This window comes from Hippocampus bargibanti, linkage group LG10 (genome assembly GCF_051943395.1).
Source record: "Hippocampus bargibanti isolate YZ-2025 linkage group LG10, ASM5194339v1, whole genome shotgun sequence".
NCBI lineage: Eukaryota > Metazoa > Chordata > Actinopteri > Syngnathiformes > Syngnathidae > Hippocampus > Hippocampus bargibanti.
This window is the reverse complement of record NC_142743.1, coordinates 12,634,669-12,650,412: the sequence shown is the minus strand read 5'-3', so window position 1 is coordinate 12,650,412 and position 15,744 is coordinate 12,634,669. Positions and strand designations below refer to the sequence as shown.

The 15,744-nt window shown below is 41.5% G+C and overlaps 1 protein-coding gene across 2 annotated transcripts; it reads right to left on the bottom strand.

Moving 5' to 3' along the window:
• Positions 1-1,927: 1,927 nt before the first annotated feature.
• Positions 1,928-14,943, bottom strand: mmaa (metabolism of cobalamin associated A). Of its 2 annotated transcripts, XM_089006994.1 has the most exons (8): positions 14,896-14,943; positions 14,316-14,654; positions 14,086-14,208; positions 12,099-12,269; positions 11,781-11,866; positions 10,486-10,635; positions 9,093-9,412; positions 1,928-3,750 (listed from the first exon to the last, which is right to left on the bottom strand). In XM_089006994.1, exons 2-7 carry the CDS (start codon positions 14,647-14,649, stop codon positions 9,122-9,124), a joined length of 1,155 nt encoding a protein of 384 aa, XP_088863120.1. In that variant the 5' UTR covers positions 14,650-14,654; positions 14,896-14,943; the 3' UTR covers positions 1,928-3,750; positions 9,093-9,121. The 2 variants fall into 2 exon arrangements, with proteins under 2 accessions (XP_088863120.1, XP_088863119.1); XM_089006993.1 differs by lacking the exons at positions 1,928-3,750; positions 14,896-14,943 and having other exon boundaries at positions 8,569-9,412.
• Between the last annotated feature and the right edge of the window lie 801 nt (positions 14,944-15,744).

Genomic DNA, 15,744 nt, shown 5'->3' with positions numbered 1-15,744 from the left:
GGAGAGAAAAAACGACCATGTATAGTAAGGCGTTTATAGAGAGAAAAAAACGACCGTGTATAATAAGGCGTTTTTAGACAGAAAAAAACAACCTGGTATAGTAAGGCGTTTATAGAGAGAAAAAAATGACCATGTATAATAAGGCGTTGAAAGAGAGAAAAAAACGAGCATGTATAGTAAGGCGTTTTTAGCCCAAAAATAACGACCATGTATAATAAGGCGTTTTTAGCCCGAAAAAAACAACCATGTATAATAAGGCGTTTATAGAGAGAAAAAAAACGACCATGTATAATAAGGCGTTTTTAGAGAGAAAAAAACAACCATGTATAGTAAGGCGTTGAAAGAGAGAAAAAAACGACCATGTATAGTAAGGCGTTTTTGACCCAAAAATAACGACCATGTATAGTAAGGCGTTTTTAGCCCGAAAAAAACAACCATGTATAGTAAGGCGTTTATAGAGAGAAAAAAACGACCATGTATAGTAAGGCGTTTATAGAGAGAAAAAAAACGACCATGTATAATAAGGCGTTTTTAGAGAGAAAAAAACAACCATGTATAGTAAGGCGTTTATAGAGAGAAAAAAACGACCATGTATAGTAAGGCGTTTTTAGAGAGAAAAAAACGACCATGTATAGTAAGGCGTTTTTAGCCCAAAAATAACGACCATGTATAGTAAGGCGTTTTCGACCCAAAAATAACGACCATGTATAGTAAGGCGTTTTTAGCCCGAAAAAAACAACCATGTATAGTAAGGCGTTTTTGGAGAGAAAAAAACGACCATGTATAGTAAGGCGTTTATAGAGAGAAAAAAACGACCGTGTATAATAAGGCGTTTTTAGACAGAAAAAAACAACCATGTATAGTAAGGCGTTGAAAGAGAGAAAAAAAACGACCATGTATAGTAAGGCGTTTTTGACCCAAAAATAACGACCATGTATAGTAAGGCGTTTTTAGCCCGAAAAAAACAACCATGTATAGTAAGGCGTTTATAGAGAGAAAAAAACGACCATGTATAGTAAGGCGTTTTTAGCCCAAAAATAACGACCATGTATAGTAAGGCGTTTTCGACCCAAAAATAACGACCATGTATAATAAGGCGTTTTTAGCCCGAAAAAAACAACCTGGTATAGTAAGGCGTTTATCGAGAGAAAAAAACGACCATGTATAATATGGGGGTTTTTAGAGAGAAAAAAACAACCATGTATAATAAGGCGTTTTTAGAGAGAAAAAAACAACCATGTATAATAAGGCGTTTTTTACCCAAAAATAACGACCATGTATAGTAAGGCGTTTTTAGAGAGAAAAAAACGACCATGTATAGTAAGGCGTTTTTGGAGAGAAAAAAAACGACCATGTATAGTAAGGCATCTATAGAGAGAAAAAAACGACCATGTATAGTAAGGCATCTATAGAGAGAAAAAAACGACCATGTATAATAAGGCGTTTTTAGAGAGAGAAAAAACAACCATGTATAGTAAGGCGTTTTTGGAGAGAAAAAAACGACCATGTATAGTAAGGCATCTATAGAGAGAAAAAAACGACCATGTTTAATAAGGCGTTTTTAGCCCGAAAAAAACAACCATGTATAGTAAGGCGTTTTTAGATCGAAAAAAACCACCATGTATTGTAAGGCGTTTCAGCCTGGAAAAAAAACAACCATGGATGGTAAGGCGTTTTTAGAGAAAAAAAACAGCCACGTATAGTAAGGAGTTTCAGCCTGAAAAAAAAAATGACCATGTATAGTGAGGCATTTTTAGCCTTTAAAAAAGAACGACCTTTTGGAGTAAGGCGTTTTTAAACAGAAAAAAACGACCATGTATAGTAAGGCGTTTATCGCCGAAATAAACGTTCATGTACAGTCATACGTTTTTGACCTGAAAAAAACAACAACCATGGGCGTTTTAGTTTGAAAATAAACGACCCTTTCAGCAATTATGCTTGCCACAGCCCTGGCATTTTTAAAACACGCATAGAATTAGTGCCGTACTGATGAGTTACAAGAGGATTTGAGACAATGTGAATCTTATTTTGAGTTGTGGACAGGACATGCCTCTCCGCAAAATCATTGCCATTTTTTATTGACACATTTTAAAGACATTTTTTTAAAATCACCTTTTACGAAGAATAAACAAGTGTCAACAATGGGCCTTTTCCAGGGGATGACAAAGCTTCCGGCGTACATGAACGGACATTAACTACAGCCAGCGTGATCTTACCTCAAGCATGCTATTAATTCCTTGATGGGGAGGGGGGCATCTATTTGAGGAAAGATTTCATTTGTTCGAGTGGGTCACGCAGAGGAAGATGCGTCCGCCGCCGCCATCACGCCGACGACGGCGGTGCTCAGCCAGGCGCGCAGGAACTTCCAGGAGAGATTAACGGAAGACTAGGAGGTCAAGACCAAACTAATCAAGCTTCTCATTTTCCCGCGCTGACTAATGAAGTAGAATGTGGACTCCCACAGCTGATCCCCCCCACCCCCACCCTCAAAACCGATACCCACGGCAGCCAATCGGAGCAGGCGGCGGCTTCTGCGCCTGACGATCTTTCTAACCATTTCATTAACTCTTAAGCGAATCAGCCATCTTCCATCAATTAAAGGGAAAATCCGCCTACTCGTCATCAGTCTTCCAATCAAGAATCCCTTCACGCGTCCCCCATTTGAAGAAGCCTCACTCGCGTCTATTAATCGTAATCCACCCACAATTCGCTCCCCCCTCGCGTTAAGATTCAACTATTCAGATGCTCGAGAAACGATTGTTTCACATTGAATTACTTTCATCTTAGTTTCACAAATAAATCGGTAAAAGAGACACCAATATGTTTGGCGCCATCTGCTGGAAAATCAGCGAAACAGCATTTTCGGATTATATCAGATGACAGACGCTTTCCTATTTATAAACATTCGAGTTTCGAACAACGTTACTACGAACATTTGTAGTATTCTCTCCAGTAGTTCATATCTTTATCGAGCATCTATTTTATTCAATGTTTATTTGTCAATAAAAACCAATTCAGTTTACTTATACAAGCCTTCAACATACTTATGTAAACCTTGAACATACATTCCTTACAAAATATAGCATTGAAGCAATTTCCGAACAAATTCAGTTTACGAATGACTGTTTGGAACGTATCTCATTCGCAAATTAGGGAGCGTCTGTATATCGCTCGCAAATTCTCTTCAGCGTTTGCTAATTATCGACAAATGGAGATTATCGTTGTGATATTGTAGGACGGGAGCATTTTGGCATCCTGTCTGACAAGTATGATTCTCACAGTAGAGACCGTGCTAATTGCTAAGCTAAAATCGGCACTGCTAAGCGAATTTGACATCTGGTTGGAACCGTGTGAAATCGTTCGATGTGCGTTCGCTAGCTTCTAGCGAATTGTACTTTGGCGATTCCGGCAACCCCCCCTCCCCCCTAGGTGGTAAAATGACAGCATCATAGTTAAGATATCATCCTGCCGGGGAGTTCTTACGGCCAACCGGCAACAGCTGCGCTTCCACAAGTCACGCTAGCGAAGTCCGACGTCTGGTCGACAGTTGGCGGGCCCAGCGGTGCGCCTGCCATCGGAGCGTCTGGCGCAGGCCAGTCGCCCATCTGCCCGAATGCCTTCGCCGTTGCCCCAGCTTGTCCGCCGAGGATGGAAAATGTGTCGCGCGGACCCTCTGGCAAAGCGCCTTTCAAAATGTCTATCCGGTGTGACAAAAATCCTCGCCAGCACCGCCGGATGCCCGGGATCACGCTGAAAGCCGGGCACACGCATCAGTTAGCAACAACCTGGGGTGAAATGCTCGTGTCCTGGTCTAAGAGGACGCCTGGACGACACAGCGGGTAATTAACGGACCCTGTAACCCCATTACATGATATACTGTTCACTGTAGCGACCATATTAAAAAAAACACTTAGCTGCAGTGACGTGCAGTCAGGGGAGGCAGGGGAGGCCGTGCCTCACCTGTCATCATGGAAATATCAAATGAAAAACATAAATTAAACAGTTCTATTTATTTAGTGATTTGTACTTTAAAGTTCTTCTCCATTTAATAACTTTACCATTTTTGGAATTTATTTTTTTTCAAAATGGCTGAATTTTCACATTTACCGTTCAAATACTAAGTAGAGATGAGTGGTGAGGCAGCAGCCAGCTGAGCCTCACCATGGATTCTGCGAAGTGTGCTGGCTTGCTCTGCAGTGAGACCGCATTGCTGCCCCTCTGCATATCGCTATTAAAGTGTTCAAAAGTATCTGAACTAAATCGCTACAGTTTAGCTGGTGTATATAATGTAGAGTCACTGTACATTATAAAAACTGTACTACAGTGTTTATTTTATTTTTATCAAAACTGTGTGCATATGTGAGGCACACAGTTCTCCTGCCTCATGACAGGGGGCGCTGGTGATTACAGAGATTCTTCTTGCGCCTCCTCGGCTGCAGAATAATAGCATTAGTGAGAGCAAGCGACAGTAAACAGTTAGCAAGTTAAGTGCAACCATCCAGTAATTGTTTCGTGTTGCTTGGCCTTATTTTCAGAATGGAGGATTACATATCTAAATTGAAAGAAATACAGACTTTTAAAACTGAAGAAAGATAAGGAAGGCTTCTACAAAGAAGGCCTTTCTTCAGAAGCAGCGGCGCATGGACTTCATTTATAAGTAAAGGTAACACGATAATAACGTTTTTTAAAATTCTTTTTTCTATGCTACAGATTATATAAAGAATGCCGACATGACATTTTAAACAAAACACATTAACGGTTGCCAATCAAATGGTGAATAAGCTACTCTATGGAGTTCATGTTTGTAAATCTGACTGTGATGACGTCAGTGCCTCACCAGCCATCAACCTCACAGCACGTCACTGCTGAGCTGGTAAGGTGGCTGGTGAAAAACAAAATGGCGACGGAGGCGGTTGTGATGATTGGAATCAATTCCACTTTGCCTTCGCTTGTGGTTAAAAAGGTCAAATTGACGTGTCGGACAAAACAAATATTTGCCGTGTGATATATTTCCCGTCAGTTCGGCAAACTGCGGCAGGTTATTAACACGGAGAGCGCTAATCAATAGGCATCACCTTTGCCGGGAGTAAAAAATAAATGTGAATTTTAATCAGAACTGAGACGTTGAGGAGCATTTTCGGGGGAAAGAGGAGAGAAAGCAGTCAGGGGCTAGCCACACATTAGTACCTGTCATAACAGGCACCGGTGCGAGCGGGCCACTGGGCAGCCAGAAATAATAGAGACTGGCAAGAGGGCAACGAGAGGTCACAAACAGCAGCGGAGGAGTGGGGGGGAGGCAAGGGATGAGGGGGGAGGGGGCTCCAAGGGACACATGACAGGAGGATAAAGACGATACGAGGGGTTACAGGAAGGTTACCAACAGAACAGCAAAATCAAAGCCGCCAGACGTTCGGTCAAGTGGCCAGCTTGTCGGAGGTGCGCTTATTACAATTTTTACCTCTTCTGACCGCAAGCGGCCACAAAAAAAAAAAAAAAAACATAGAAATAAAAAAAAAAAGAAAAGTTGAATAAAATTCAAAATTAAAATTAAAATTAAAATTAAAAAAACTTAAAGTTAAAATTAAAATTAAAATATAATAAAGCAAAGCAAAATAATATAAAGACAAATATACAATTAAAAATAACATAAAATAAAATAAAAACAATATAAAATGAATAAAGAAAAAACAATAAAGATAAAAAATAACAGAAATAAAAAATATGACATGAGTGTATAATAAAGATAATATAAAAAAAATAACAATAAAAGATACAAAAAATAACAATAAAATAAAAATAAAACAAATTAATAGAAAGATAAAATAAAATAAAACTACAAAAATAAAACAAAAATTAAATAAAAATAAAACAAGTACAACAATAAATAAAAGTAAAAGTAAAGTAAAATAAAATTAAAAACAAAAATACAAATACAAATACACATAAAATTAAAATAAAATAACAATAAAATAAAATAAAGATAAAAATAAAATTCAAAAAATAACATAAAAGTATCAAAAATAACAAAAATAAAACACAAATGAAATAAAAATAAAATACTACTAAAAAAAACGCTAATGTTTCACAAACTATTGATGTCTATCTGTAATTAGACCACCTTCTCGATTTTAAAAGGCCTGGAAATGGTCATGAACATTTTTTGGGGTACATCTCCTCATGATCAACATGCCTACCAAATATTTTTGGGGCTTATCTGCTCAAAATAAATACGGCGACTAAATTGAGAGAAAGACTTTGTCTTTGAGGACTGCGAAAAATAAGCCGAATCGAGTACAAGGTTCACCAACTGACCCCGTTTGTTTTGCAAGATGAGTTATCGGAAGAATTAGGGGGGATGGGAGGGGTTGGAGGGTCTTGGCCAGCAATTAAAAATGCGGATTAAGACATGATTGCCTTTCGTGTCCTGAGGAGGAAGAGCAGGAGGAGGTGAGGTATCATCCCAACTCTGGTGACAGGCCGCGAGTTGACTGTGGCGTATTGGGATGGCAATGACCTTTGCCCTCTCTGCCCCGAGCGAATTTCTGTAGGCCGCGTGGCACCCGAGCAGCTGGATTTCATTAAATGAGCGCCTGGCAGCGTCTGCGGCAGGGGTGAGTCATCGCCGCCCACCTCCATATCATCTCGTAACCATAACTACAAATAATTATACACTCCAATCGAATACTGGAAGGGGAGGGGGTCAGTCAAGCTCCACAATCACTTCTCAAGTCCAATTACCAGCGCACAGGCTCGGTACGTGCCTTCTTGCCAAAGGGTTACCGCCCCCCTCCCCCTTCCAGCCCCCTTCGCTAAATTACACACAGCAAACAGCAGTGGGAATGGCGCGGGTAATGGAGCCAAGGTGCACGCCGTCTGCCTGAATTAAACGCACATGGTTGCCATGAGTGTATACATTTGCAAAGCTGTGCGAGAGAGGAGGGGCGTGGGGGGGGGGGGGGTGACTTATGTCCACACTGACAAATTTCAGAAAAAAAGTACATTTAGCCATTCACTGCCATTCTCGAATGTATTCAGGAATTGAAAAGCATGACGTGGAGCGCTATTCCCGAATTTGTTTAGCTGGGGTACCGATCAAGCACTGGCCAGACTTATGGCAATGTTTTTTCCCTTCCACGAAGGGGCAGCATTTGTCTTTTGTCCATGTCAGCGCTTTGTTACAGCTTCAGCTGTTGTTAAAAGCGCAATATAAATCATTATGTATATATTGAAATTTTATACAGCTGCCCCCATTTCAACTTCAGATAACTCCAGACCCATATAACTTAGGAATTAAATCTTTTTTTTCTGATGAAAGAAGAGACTACAAGGTTATTTACGCTGTACTGAATGTTTATGTAGTCCTAAAACGGAATATTCTGTGGGTCCTGGAATTCGAGTGACAATGACAAAGACTAGCACTGGAGTGGACAAATTTTTGCACATAGTCTGGCAGTGAACGAGTTAAATAAAATTCAGCTTCACCCACATGCTTTGATGAAAAACTCCAAATCTCAATCAGAATCCTGCAGCTCGGGTGACGTCCAGAACTAATAAATCCGACTCTATTCCTCGGATTCAAAAAGATGTTAAATCGGCTCCCAGCGAGCTCGCAAATTAGCACCCGAGGGTTGCCGACAGAAGTCAAATCAGCGCCACGGTTTTTGTTTTTAAAGGTCCGGGTTCAAAACAAGCACTCCCGTCGTCAAAGCCACGGCGGGAGCCTGTTTACGACGGCGCAAGGATCGCTTTTGAATTTGCTATTTTAGAAGAAGAAAAAAACTTGCAGAAGAGCAAATGGGTTCTTGGTTTTGACCTCTGATTGACCCAAATAGAAAGATAGATAGAAGCTGCAAGGGGTGTTGGGGGGGTGTCTCTGAGGCTTGAGTATTTGGGACATTGGAGAACATTAAGGTGTGCGTGGAACTAGAGTGACCTCTAGTGCCAAAAAGGCGATGTGGGATGAACTACAGTGGTGCGTCAGTCAACTTCCAAAATGAAAGTATTCTTGGAAGAAATTTCTTAACAAGAATAGTTTGTCAGCAGATACGCATTTTACATGTAAATGTCCTAATCTGTTCCAAGCCCCCCGAAAATTTTGACACAAATGCTTTCTAAAGCATAAAAACGTATTCAATTAAGGAACTAATTTTAATTAGATTAAACCTCAATAAATAAGAATTGTGCATAATGTGGAAAAAACAAAGAATAAATAATAAAAATGATGATTGTTTAAACTTTTAACTGCGTCCTTGTTTTGTTGGCCTATGTAGTTCCTGTTTGTCTCTCAGAAATGTTTTTATGCCTGGCGTTTAGTGAAGACCTGATCCAAGGACATTTGCATTTGGCTTTTAACGATCTTTCAAAAATGTCTTAGGGCACTGATGTCAAAGTCAAGGCCCGCGGGCCAAATCCGGCCCACCACATAATTTTTTTCGGCCCGCGAAAGCAAATCAAACTTGTTAAATTCCACGATGATTGCTAAAATCTGAGCCAAAATGTCATATTTTTGGATGTCAACCACAATAAAAGTCATTATTCTTGACTTCAGATTTGAAAACGAGTTATTCATTAATTTGCTGTGTGCTCTATATGTAATATTTGAAGGGATTTAAACATTCTAATGGGTTCCCCAAATTCATAACGGCCCTCGAGAGGAAACCATAACTACAATGTGGCCCGCGGCAAAAAATGAATTTGACACCCCTGTCTTAGGGAAAACATTAGTAATAGCCAATGGTAGAATAGGAACTATTATGATGTGTTGAGGGAACCCGGGAGCTTTGAGTAGCAGCAAATACTGTGTTTCTACTTATTGATTTTTTGGGGGAGAAGAAGAGGCAAGATTTTTCTGTTTGTCTGTTTCTGTTTGTCTGGGGCGGGCTTATTAGGAATTGTATGCTTTTTGTCAGCAAGCGGTGATGAATAGAAATTAATAAATGTCAATTAAAATAAACTAAACTAAAATCAAATACAATGAAATAAAAATATAATACAAGGCAAAAAAAATTAGTAAAAGAAAATAAAATAAAATTGCAATAACAAGAAATGAAAATAATGTAGCTTGAAAATGTTGTATAAGGAAGTAGACGTACCACGGTTATGTCCACTGATCCTCCACTGATTACAAGGATGACGAGAGGAAGGATTTGAGGAGCAGGTCGGATGCGAGGCCCGGGGAGATATCCCCCCGCGTGACCCTCTCCTCCAGGCCGGGGAGGGTTTCCCGGACGCCGGGGTGATCCCGGAAGTGGGCTAGGACGTTTTCCTGGATCAAAGTCCACATCCACACTTTTTGCTGGGCCCGACGGCGGCTCTGCAGCTCGCCGGCGGCCAACATGGCCTGCTGGTACGACCGCATCTCGGCCCAGACCTCTGAGATGCCCTCGACGCTGTGCGAGGAAGCGCGCACCACCTGAAGATAAAAGGAGTCGCAGTCGGGAGATGCCCGCGTGAAATCAAAGCCCATTCCAAAAATGATGTCCGGAATGTTCCACCTGCTGCCTTGCTACACTCTCGTAACCTTGAGGTGACATTGCGCTTGACTTTTCAATATACTACACTCACTTTTGGGGTCTTTTGGGTTCGGTCATTAGCCCAGTTGACATGTTTGTTTGGATTCTAACTTGAGGGAAGGGAGAATTTAATCCAACTGTAACAATAGCTCGAACATATTTTTTTTTATAAAAGCTGTCGTGATCATCACTTTTTTCATCACTTTGCTGCTGTGAAATGAAAATTTCTCCACTGTGAGACGAATAAAGGCATATCCAATCCAATCCAATCCTCTCCTCTTTCATCTAGAACTGCTTCATGTCATCACAAAGAGGGTACAGCAAGTCCTGAAGAATGAATGTCTCTCTGTGTCTTTGTTTTGTCATATTGTCTCTATGCTGTCATATTATTTGTTATTTAGTTTTTTTTGTTCTTTTGACTTCAAGACGGCGCCGCGAGAGTGGCTGCCTTTCCAGCAGCTCATGTATTTTGTTTTTCTACTTTCATTCCTTTCATCACTTTGCTGCTGTGAAATGTAAATTTCTCCACTGTGAGACTAATAAAGGCAAATCCAATCCAATCCAAAAGTGTAAGAAAAAATATAAATTAAAATGAAAAAAATAAGGACCTTGGTTTTCAGGTCATGGTTGGGTTCAGTTTTATGGAAACAAAATGGAATAAGTAAAGGGGAGTGAGCAAGAGAGAGAGAGACAGAGAGAGGGAGGGAGAGAGAGAGAGAAGAGAGAGAGAGAGAGAGAGAGAGAGAGAGAGAGAGAGAGAGAGAGAGAGAGAGAGAGAGAGAGAGAGAGAGAGAGAGAGAGAGAGAGAGAGAGAGAGAGAGAGAGAGAGAGAGAGAGAGACTGTAGTTTGGATCATTTTCCATTGTTTTGTAATCAAAAGTAGAACATTGGTGTGTTTCACCAAAACCACAGCTGATGAAAATGTCATCAAAAATGTTCAAGGGTGGGAACTCCAATTCCAAGTAAGACTCACCTTGGGGTTCCAAAACCTGGACTGCCTCCGGAGCAGCTTCATAGCGCTGGTGTATTCCGCCTGGATCCTCCTCGCCGGCACCACCAGATCTCCGTCCGACTTGGTCACCACCACCAGGTCGGCCCTCTCGATGATTCCCCTCTTGATGCCCTTCACATCGAGTCATCGGTTAGATCTGTGGAAGTGGCTGCCTTGACAACAGCTCCCATATTTCGTTTTTTGCCAGTGGATCCTGACAGTGAGCATTGTGAAAAAAAAAATCAACCATCACCAACACGGGTTTCGAAAAGCCGGTCGGACAGCACAAACTCGGGAGTGACTTTACCTCAGAATGAAAGTGACAACGAAAGAGAGAATGAGAGCGTGTGTGGCAAGGAATATCGGACGCTGTTCCAAACAGACATGCCGGGGGAAGACTTCCATGTTTTCAGTTTACAGGCGGAAAATGAGGACGGCTCTCAGTGACTTGCTAAGTTTTTGTAACCAGCTCTGTTAATGAGTGCTAACGTGTTTCTTCCGAGTCTGAGTGACTTGGTATTTTTTTGTACCCAGACCTGTTAGCGAGTGCTAATGTGCTATGGTACTGCCGTGTACCCGCGTGCTTTATTAACCAGCCCTGTTGAGGCTGTGTTACTACAGTAATGCTTGCTGTGTTGCTGCCGCGTTACAGGCACTGTTTTGAAAGAAAAGGACAACCGACACCATTTTTTTGTTTCCTAACTGACATCAGAAAAACTATATTTATAGCATCTAAAATACCCAAAACACGCAGGCTGATATTGTTAGTCAAATGCAAAACACCAATAAAAATGACTTAAAGTGTCCCAAAACTGACCCCGTTTGTCTGGACTCTGATGTAGCGCCCAGAAAATGCACAAGATGGTGCACAAGCTGTGTTTCGTTCAGTGGGTGGGTTTCACGCACACACAATTTTTTTCCGAATGTGTGTAATCTTACACCTTCTTTATGCGTCTTACCGCAATTGGCTGCAACACACAACGATTCACTATCGCGTTATTTATGTAGTTTTCCTTCTAATTTCGCGATTAACACTGTGTTTCTAGATGAAAAAAATACCCAAAATGCAATGTATTTCGCTTTTCTCAGTCAGGGGCGAGTCTTAAAATGTAAAATATGCTGTGGAATCTTTGTAAGATGCGCTCAGTAGAAGTCATTTCTGTATTTACAAAATGTTTTTTCCTTTAAAAATGTACTAGGTGAGCCTTATAATCAGGCGCACTCTGTAGTCGGGAAATTACGCTAATCTAATCAATCTAACAACATTCCGATCATACCTGCAGTTCGTCGCCCCCCGCTGGTGGAATGAGCAACACAAACATGTCTACCATGTCCGCCACTGCAAACTCCGACTGGCCGACACCTGACAGACAACAAGCAAACGTATTTGATGTTCGAATGAAAATGAACAGCCGGATACAATTATGCCCGTAATGGTCCTGTAATGGCTGATGTTAAGCGTTCTTGTGCCTGCCAAGATGTACAGCCACAAACTCTACGACCACAATTTGAAATTGAACACCGGCCAATTAGGAGAAAGCCACTGCAAACTGGCAACGTTGACCGCGGCCGGGTGCGTTGAGCACACGTCGTACCCACAGTCTCCACAAGGATGACGTCGTAACCTGCTCCCTCGCAGAGGACGATGGCTTCGTTGGTCGTCCTGGTGACGCCGCCGAGCGTCCCCGACGTGGGAGATGGGCGGATGAAGGCGTTCATGTCACGGGAAAGTTCGGTCATGCGAGTCTTGTCACCCATCAAGGAACCTGCAAACAGGAAGTGGAACAGGTGACTGTCCTTGAATCATATTTTGTTTTGATTGGAGCTACAAAGATTAATCAACAACTAATTTCACAACCGGCGTGTCGTGGTACATTCGGATGTCATGTTAAATTATCCTATTTTACTTAAAGGGGAAGTCAGGGCACATTATTTTTAAATAAAAATATATTTTATGTGGGTAGTCGAGGCTGACCACGGTATTCTGATTAATATCATGTTTGTGGAATATAAATTAAGCAGAAAAATGCATCCGTTTTTCGCCCCCTTGGGGCGGCTGCTATTTTGTCACTTACTGTCAATTAAAAATACAGTGATACCTCGGTTAACAAACCCCTTGGCTTACAAACTTTCCGGTTTACGAACGTTACATTTATGAAAATTTTACCTTGGCATATGAACTATTTTTCGGGATACACACGGAACGCCACAGTGAGTGATGTGTCGTTGGCGAACAAGACCGTTCTCCACACCCAGTCTTCGGTTAAATCCACGTGATTGGTCAAGAACGCAGCAGTCGGGGGGGGGGGGGGGGGGGGGGGGGGTACAGACAGAGAGTGAGGCCGTTGTCCAAAAAAGAAAATGGTACCCCACTTTTTTTATGTCTTCTATTCCCAGCCCCCAGTTTTCGGTTAAAGCTACGTGATTGGTCAAGAACGCAGCAGTCGGGGGTGGGGGGTTAAAAATTAAAGAGACAGGCAGACGACAGAGAGTGATAAGATGGATAGAAAACAGTGAAATTTGGACTCGTTTCAACTTTGATAGTTCAAAAGCCGAGTGTAGACTGCAAGGTTAAAATATCCCATCAATCAGGCTCCACAAATAACCCGCACAAGCCATCTGTACACTTGATGCAAAAAAATCTCAACCCAGCTAAACATAACACAATTGATGAGGAACAAGGTAAAATTATTGCAGAGAAAGCACCTACAAGGGATCATTCCTCAAGATGGTGAAAGAAGAAGGCTATGTTCCTCATCAAGTGTTTAATGCTGATGAAACAGGTCACTCCATTCCATTAACAACCATCACAAAGGTAAATAAAACGACTTTATTATACAGTAGTTTATTTATTTAATTATAATACCGTAGCACATTTATTATACATAAAATAAGGTATACTTTGTGTAGTTTGAAGGCTTAGAAAATTAGAAAGTAGAAAATGATGTTTTATGGGGACCTGGGAACGGATTATTCTCATTATAATGGTTTCCTATGGGAAATTAATTTTTGGGATACACACTCTTCACCTTACAAACTGTCTGGGAACCAATTACGTTCGTAAGCCAAGGTATCACTGTAACATCACTGTTGCTCAGTGCTCGGGTAAAAAAATACAATCATGGCTCAGCTTGTAAACGTTACATAGCTAAACTTGGAAAATAGGAAAAAAGAAGAAACAAAAAAAGATAGCACACATTATTTTGAACAGAGCCCAAACCTCATGTAACTGTTACATGCTAATTTGTTCTTTTTTTTTTTTACAACTGAAGCCTATATTCAGGATCAGCTGTTTATCTTTTGTTTTTTTACACTTCAATTCTCTATTCCACAGTTGCTATCCAAAACATTATTAAAAATTGTGTGTATTAACATAACTAAGCTGTGTTAGCTAAGAGCTGAGAACTTGCACTGGTCGGGAAAAAAAGTGCCGTTGAACATCCATAATTATACCTTAAAGGACAACCGACGTCTCCGGACAAGTTGTGTCCATAATCGTTTTTCTGCTGTCAGTTAGGAAACAAAAAAGTGATGTCGGTTGTCCTTGAACAATATGTGAAACATGTGATGCCGAGATGTTACCTCCCGTCGTGCACGAAGACGGATCAACTGCCAACACTGACACTTTATGTCCACGTCCCGTCAGAATCTTGCCCACCACTTCAATGAACGACGACTTCCCAGCTCCCGGAGGACCCGAGAGACCTTAGAAAATTGTGGTGAATAAAAACACAAATGTCTCTTTCTATATCCACGTTTTTACACTATATTTTAGATACTACATCATCTTTATGTTAATACAGTATACACACCTACTCTGAAGGCCACTGGTTTCCCACCATTGCTGCTCTCCTGCTTCCTCCGGTAGGCCAGGACCTTCTGTAGCAAGACCTGTGCCAGCTCCTTCTTCCGCGGATGCTGCGTCTCCACCAGCGTGATGGACTCTGCCAAAGAAGCTCGGTGACCCCCAATGAGGCCAGTGTAGAGTTTATTCAGCAGCTTCTGCTCGGGGCCGCTCAGGTCTTGGATGTGATGGTTCAAGGGTGTGCTCACAGTCCGCCATTGTTTGTATACGTGATTGGGGTGACAAAGGCAAGAGTTGGTGGTGATAATGTGGCGCAAGAGCGGGGAATGTAGGAGTCTCATTTTATCTAAAACAGAGAAAAGTCAGCAAGTTTCATCTCTCGAATGGAGTGAAAATCCGGGCACTTTATGACGTCACCGTGTTGATGAACGAAGCGTCGCAAGTTGTGGCATTGTTTTAGCTTGAAAATCAGCACGTGTAAGGTAACGATTATGTAACATAAGTTCATAGTGTTTTGTTTATCCAAAGGTAAAATATTGCATCCAAAATCCGCCACAAATAGATGTTACAACAAAAATAACACTGACCTCAAGCCGCGATCCATCGAAGCGTAAGGTTCATGTGTTTCCTTCTTCCGGTTGTGACGCTTACTATTTCCGGTGATATATGTTGACGCTTTCGATTTTTTGGGGTCTTTTCAAAATGTCAACACACACATGAAATCAAACGTGATTCAGATTTTACATTTTAAAAACAGTTAAAGTATATCGAGATAGGGCTCAAGAATGCTTTTCAGGGCTTTGTGGAGGGACGTGCCTACATGGAGGCCATCTTAGTGGGGGCAACGCTCTCATGAAAAGTAATGTCAACATTGATATTAACTCACAACGTGATGATTTTAAACTAATTTTCATGATCTTCAAACCTTTGGTAATGTGAAAGAAATCTTTTGTCTTTGTTGCACCATGCATAAACATGAAATGGACTGAAACTCAAACCGGCAAAATTGCTTGCGGTATAATTTTTTACCAGCAGATGGGAGCAGATGACCACTTTTTCAATGTATTTACATTTTGTCAGGGTGTCAAAATCCGGGCCTCGAGGGCCGTCGTCCAACATGTTTTCCCAGTCTCCCTGTTGCAACGCATCTGATTCAAGGGAACAGGCTCAATGGACACACCTGATTCACACACTTGATTATGATCAGATCATAAGCAAGCTCTGCGAAAGTCTGACATGAGCCCATGTGGTCGCTTCAGCCATCCATTATGGAATTGTCTGCTGATCAGGCAGCACAACCACTGGGACAGGAAAAGACTGGAGCACCTGGTCAAGAGGGCCAGTTCTGTCCTTGGCTGCTCGCTGGACTCTCTGGAAGAGGTGGGCAACAGACGGGCGCTTGCTAAACTAAAAGCTATGATGGACAGCCCCTCCCG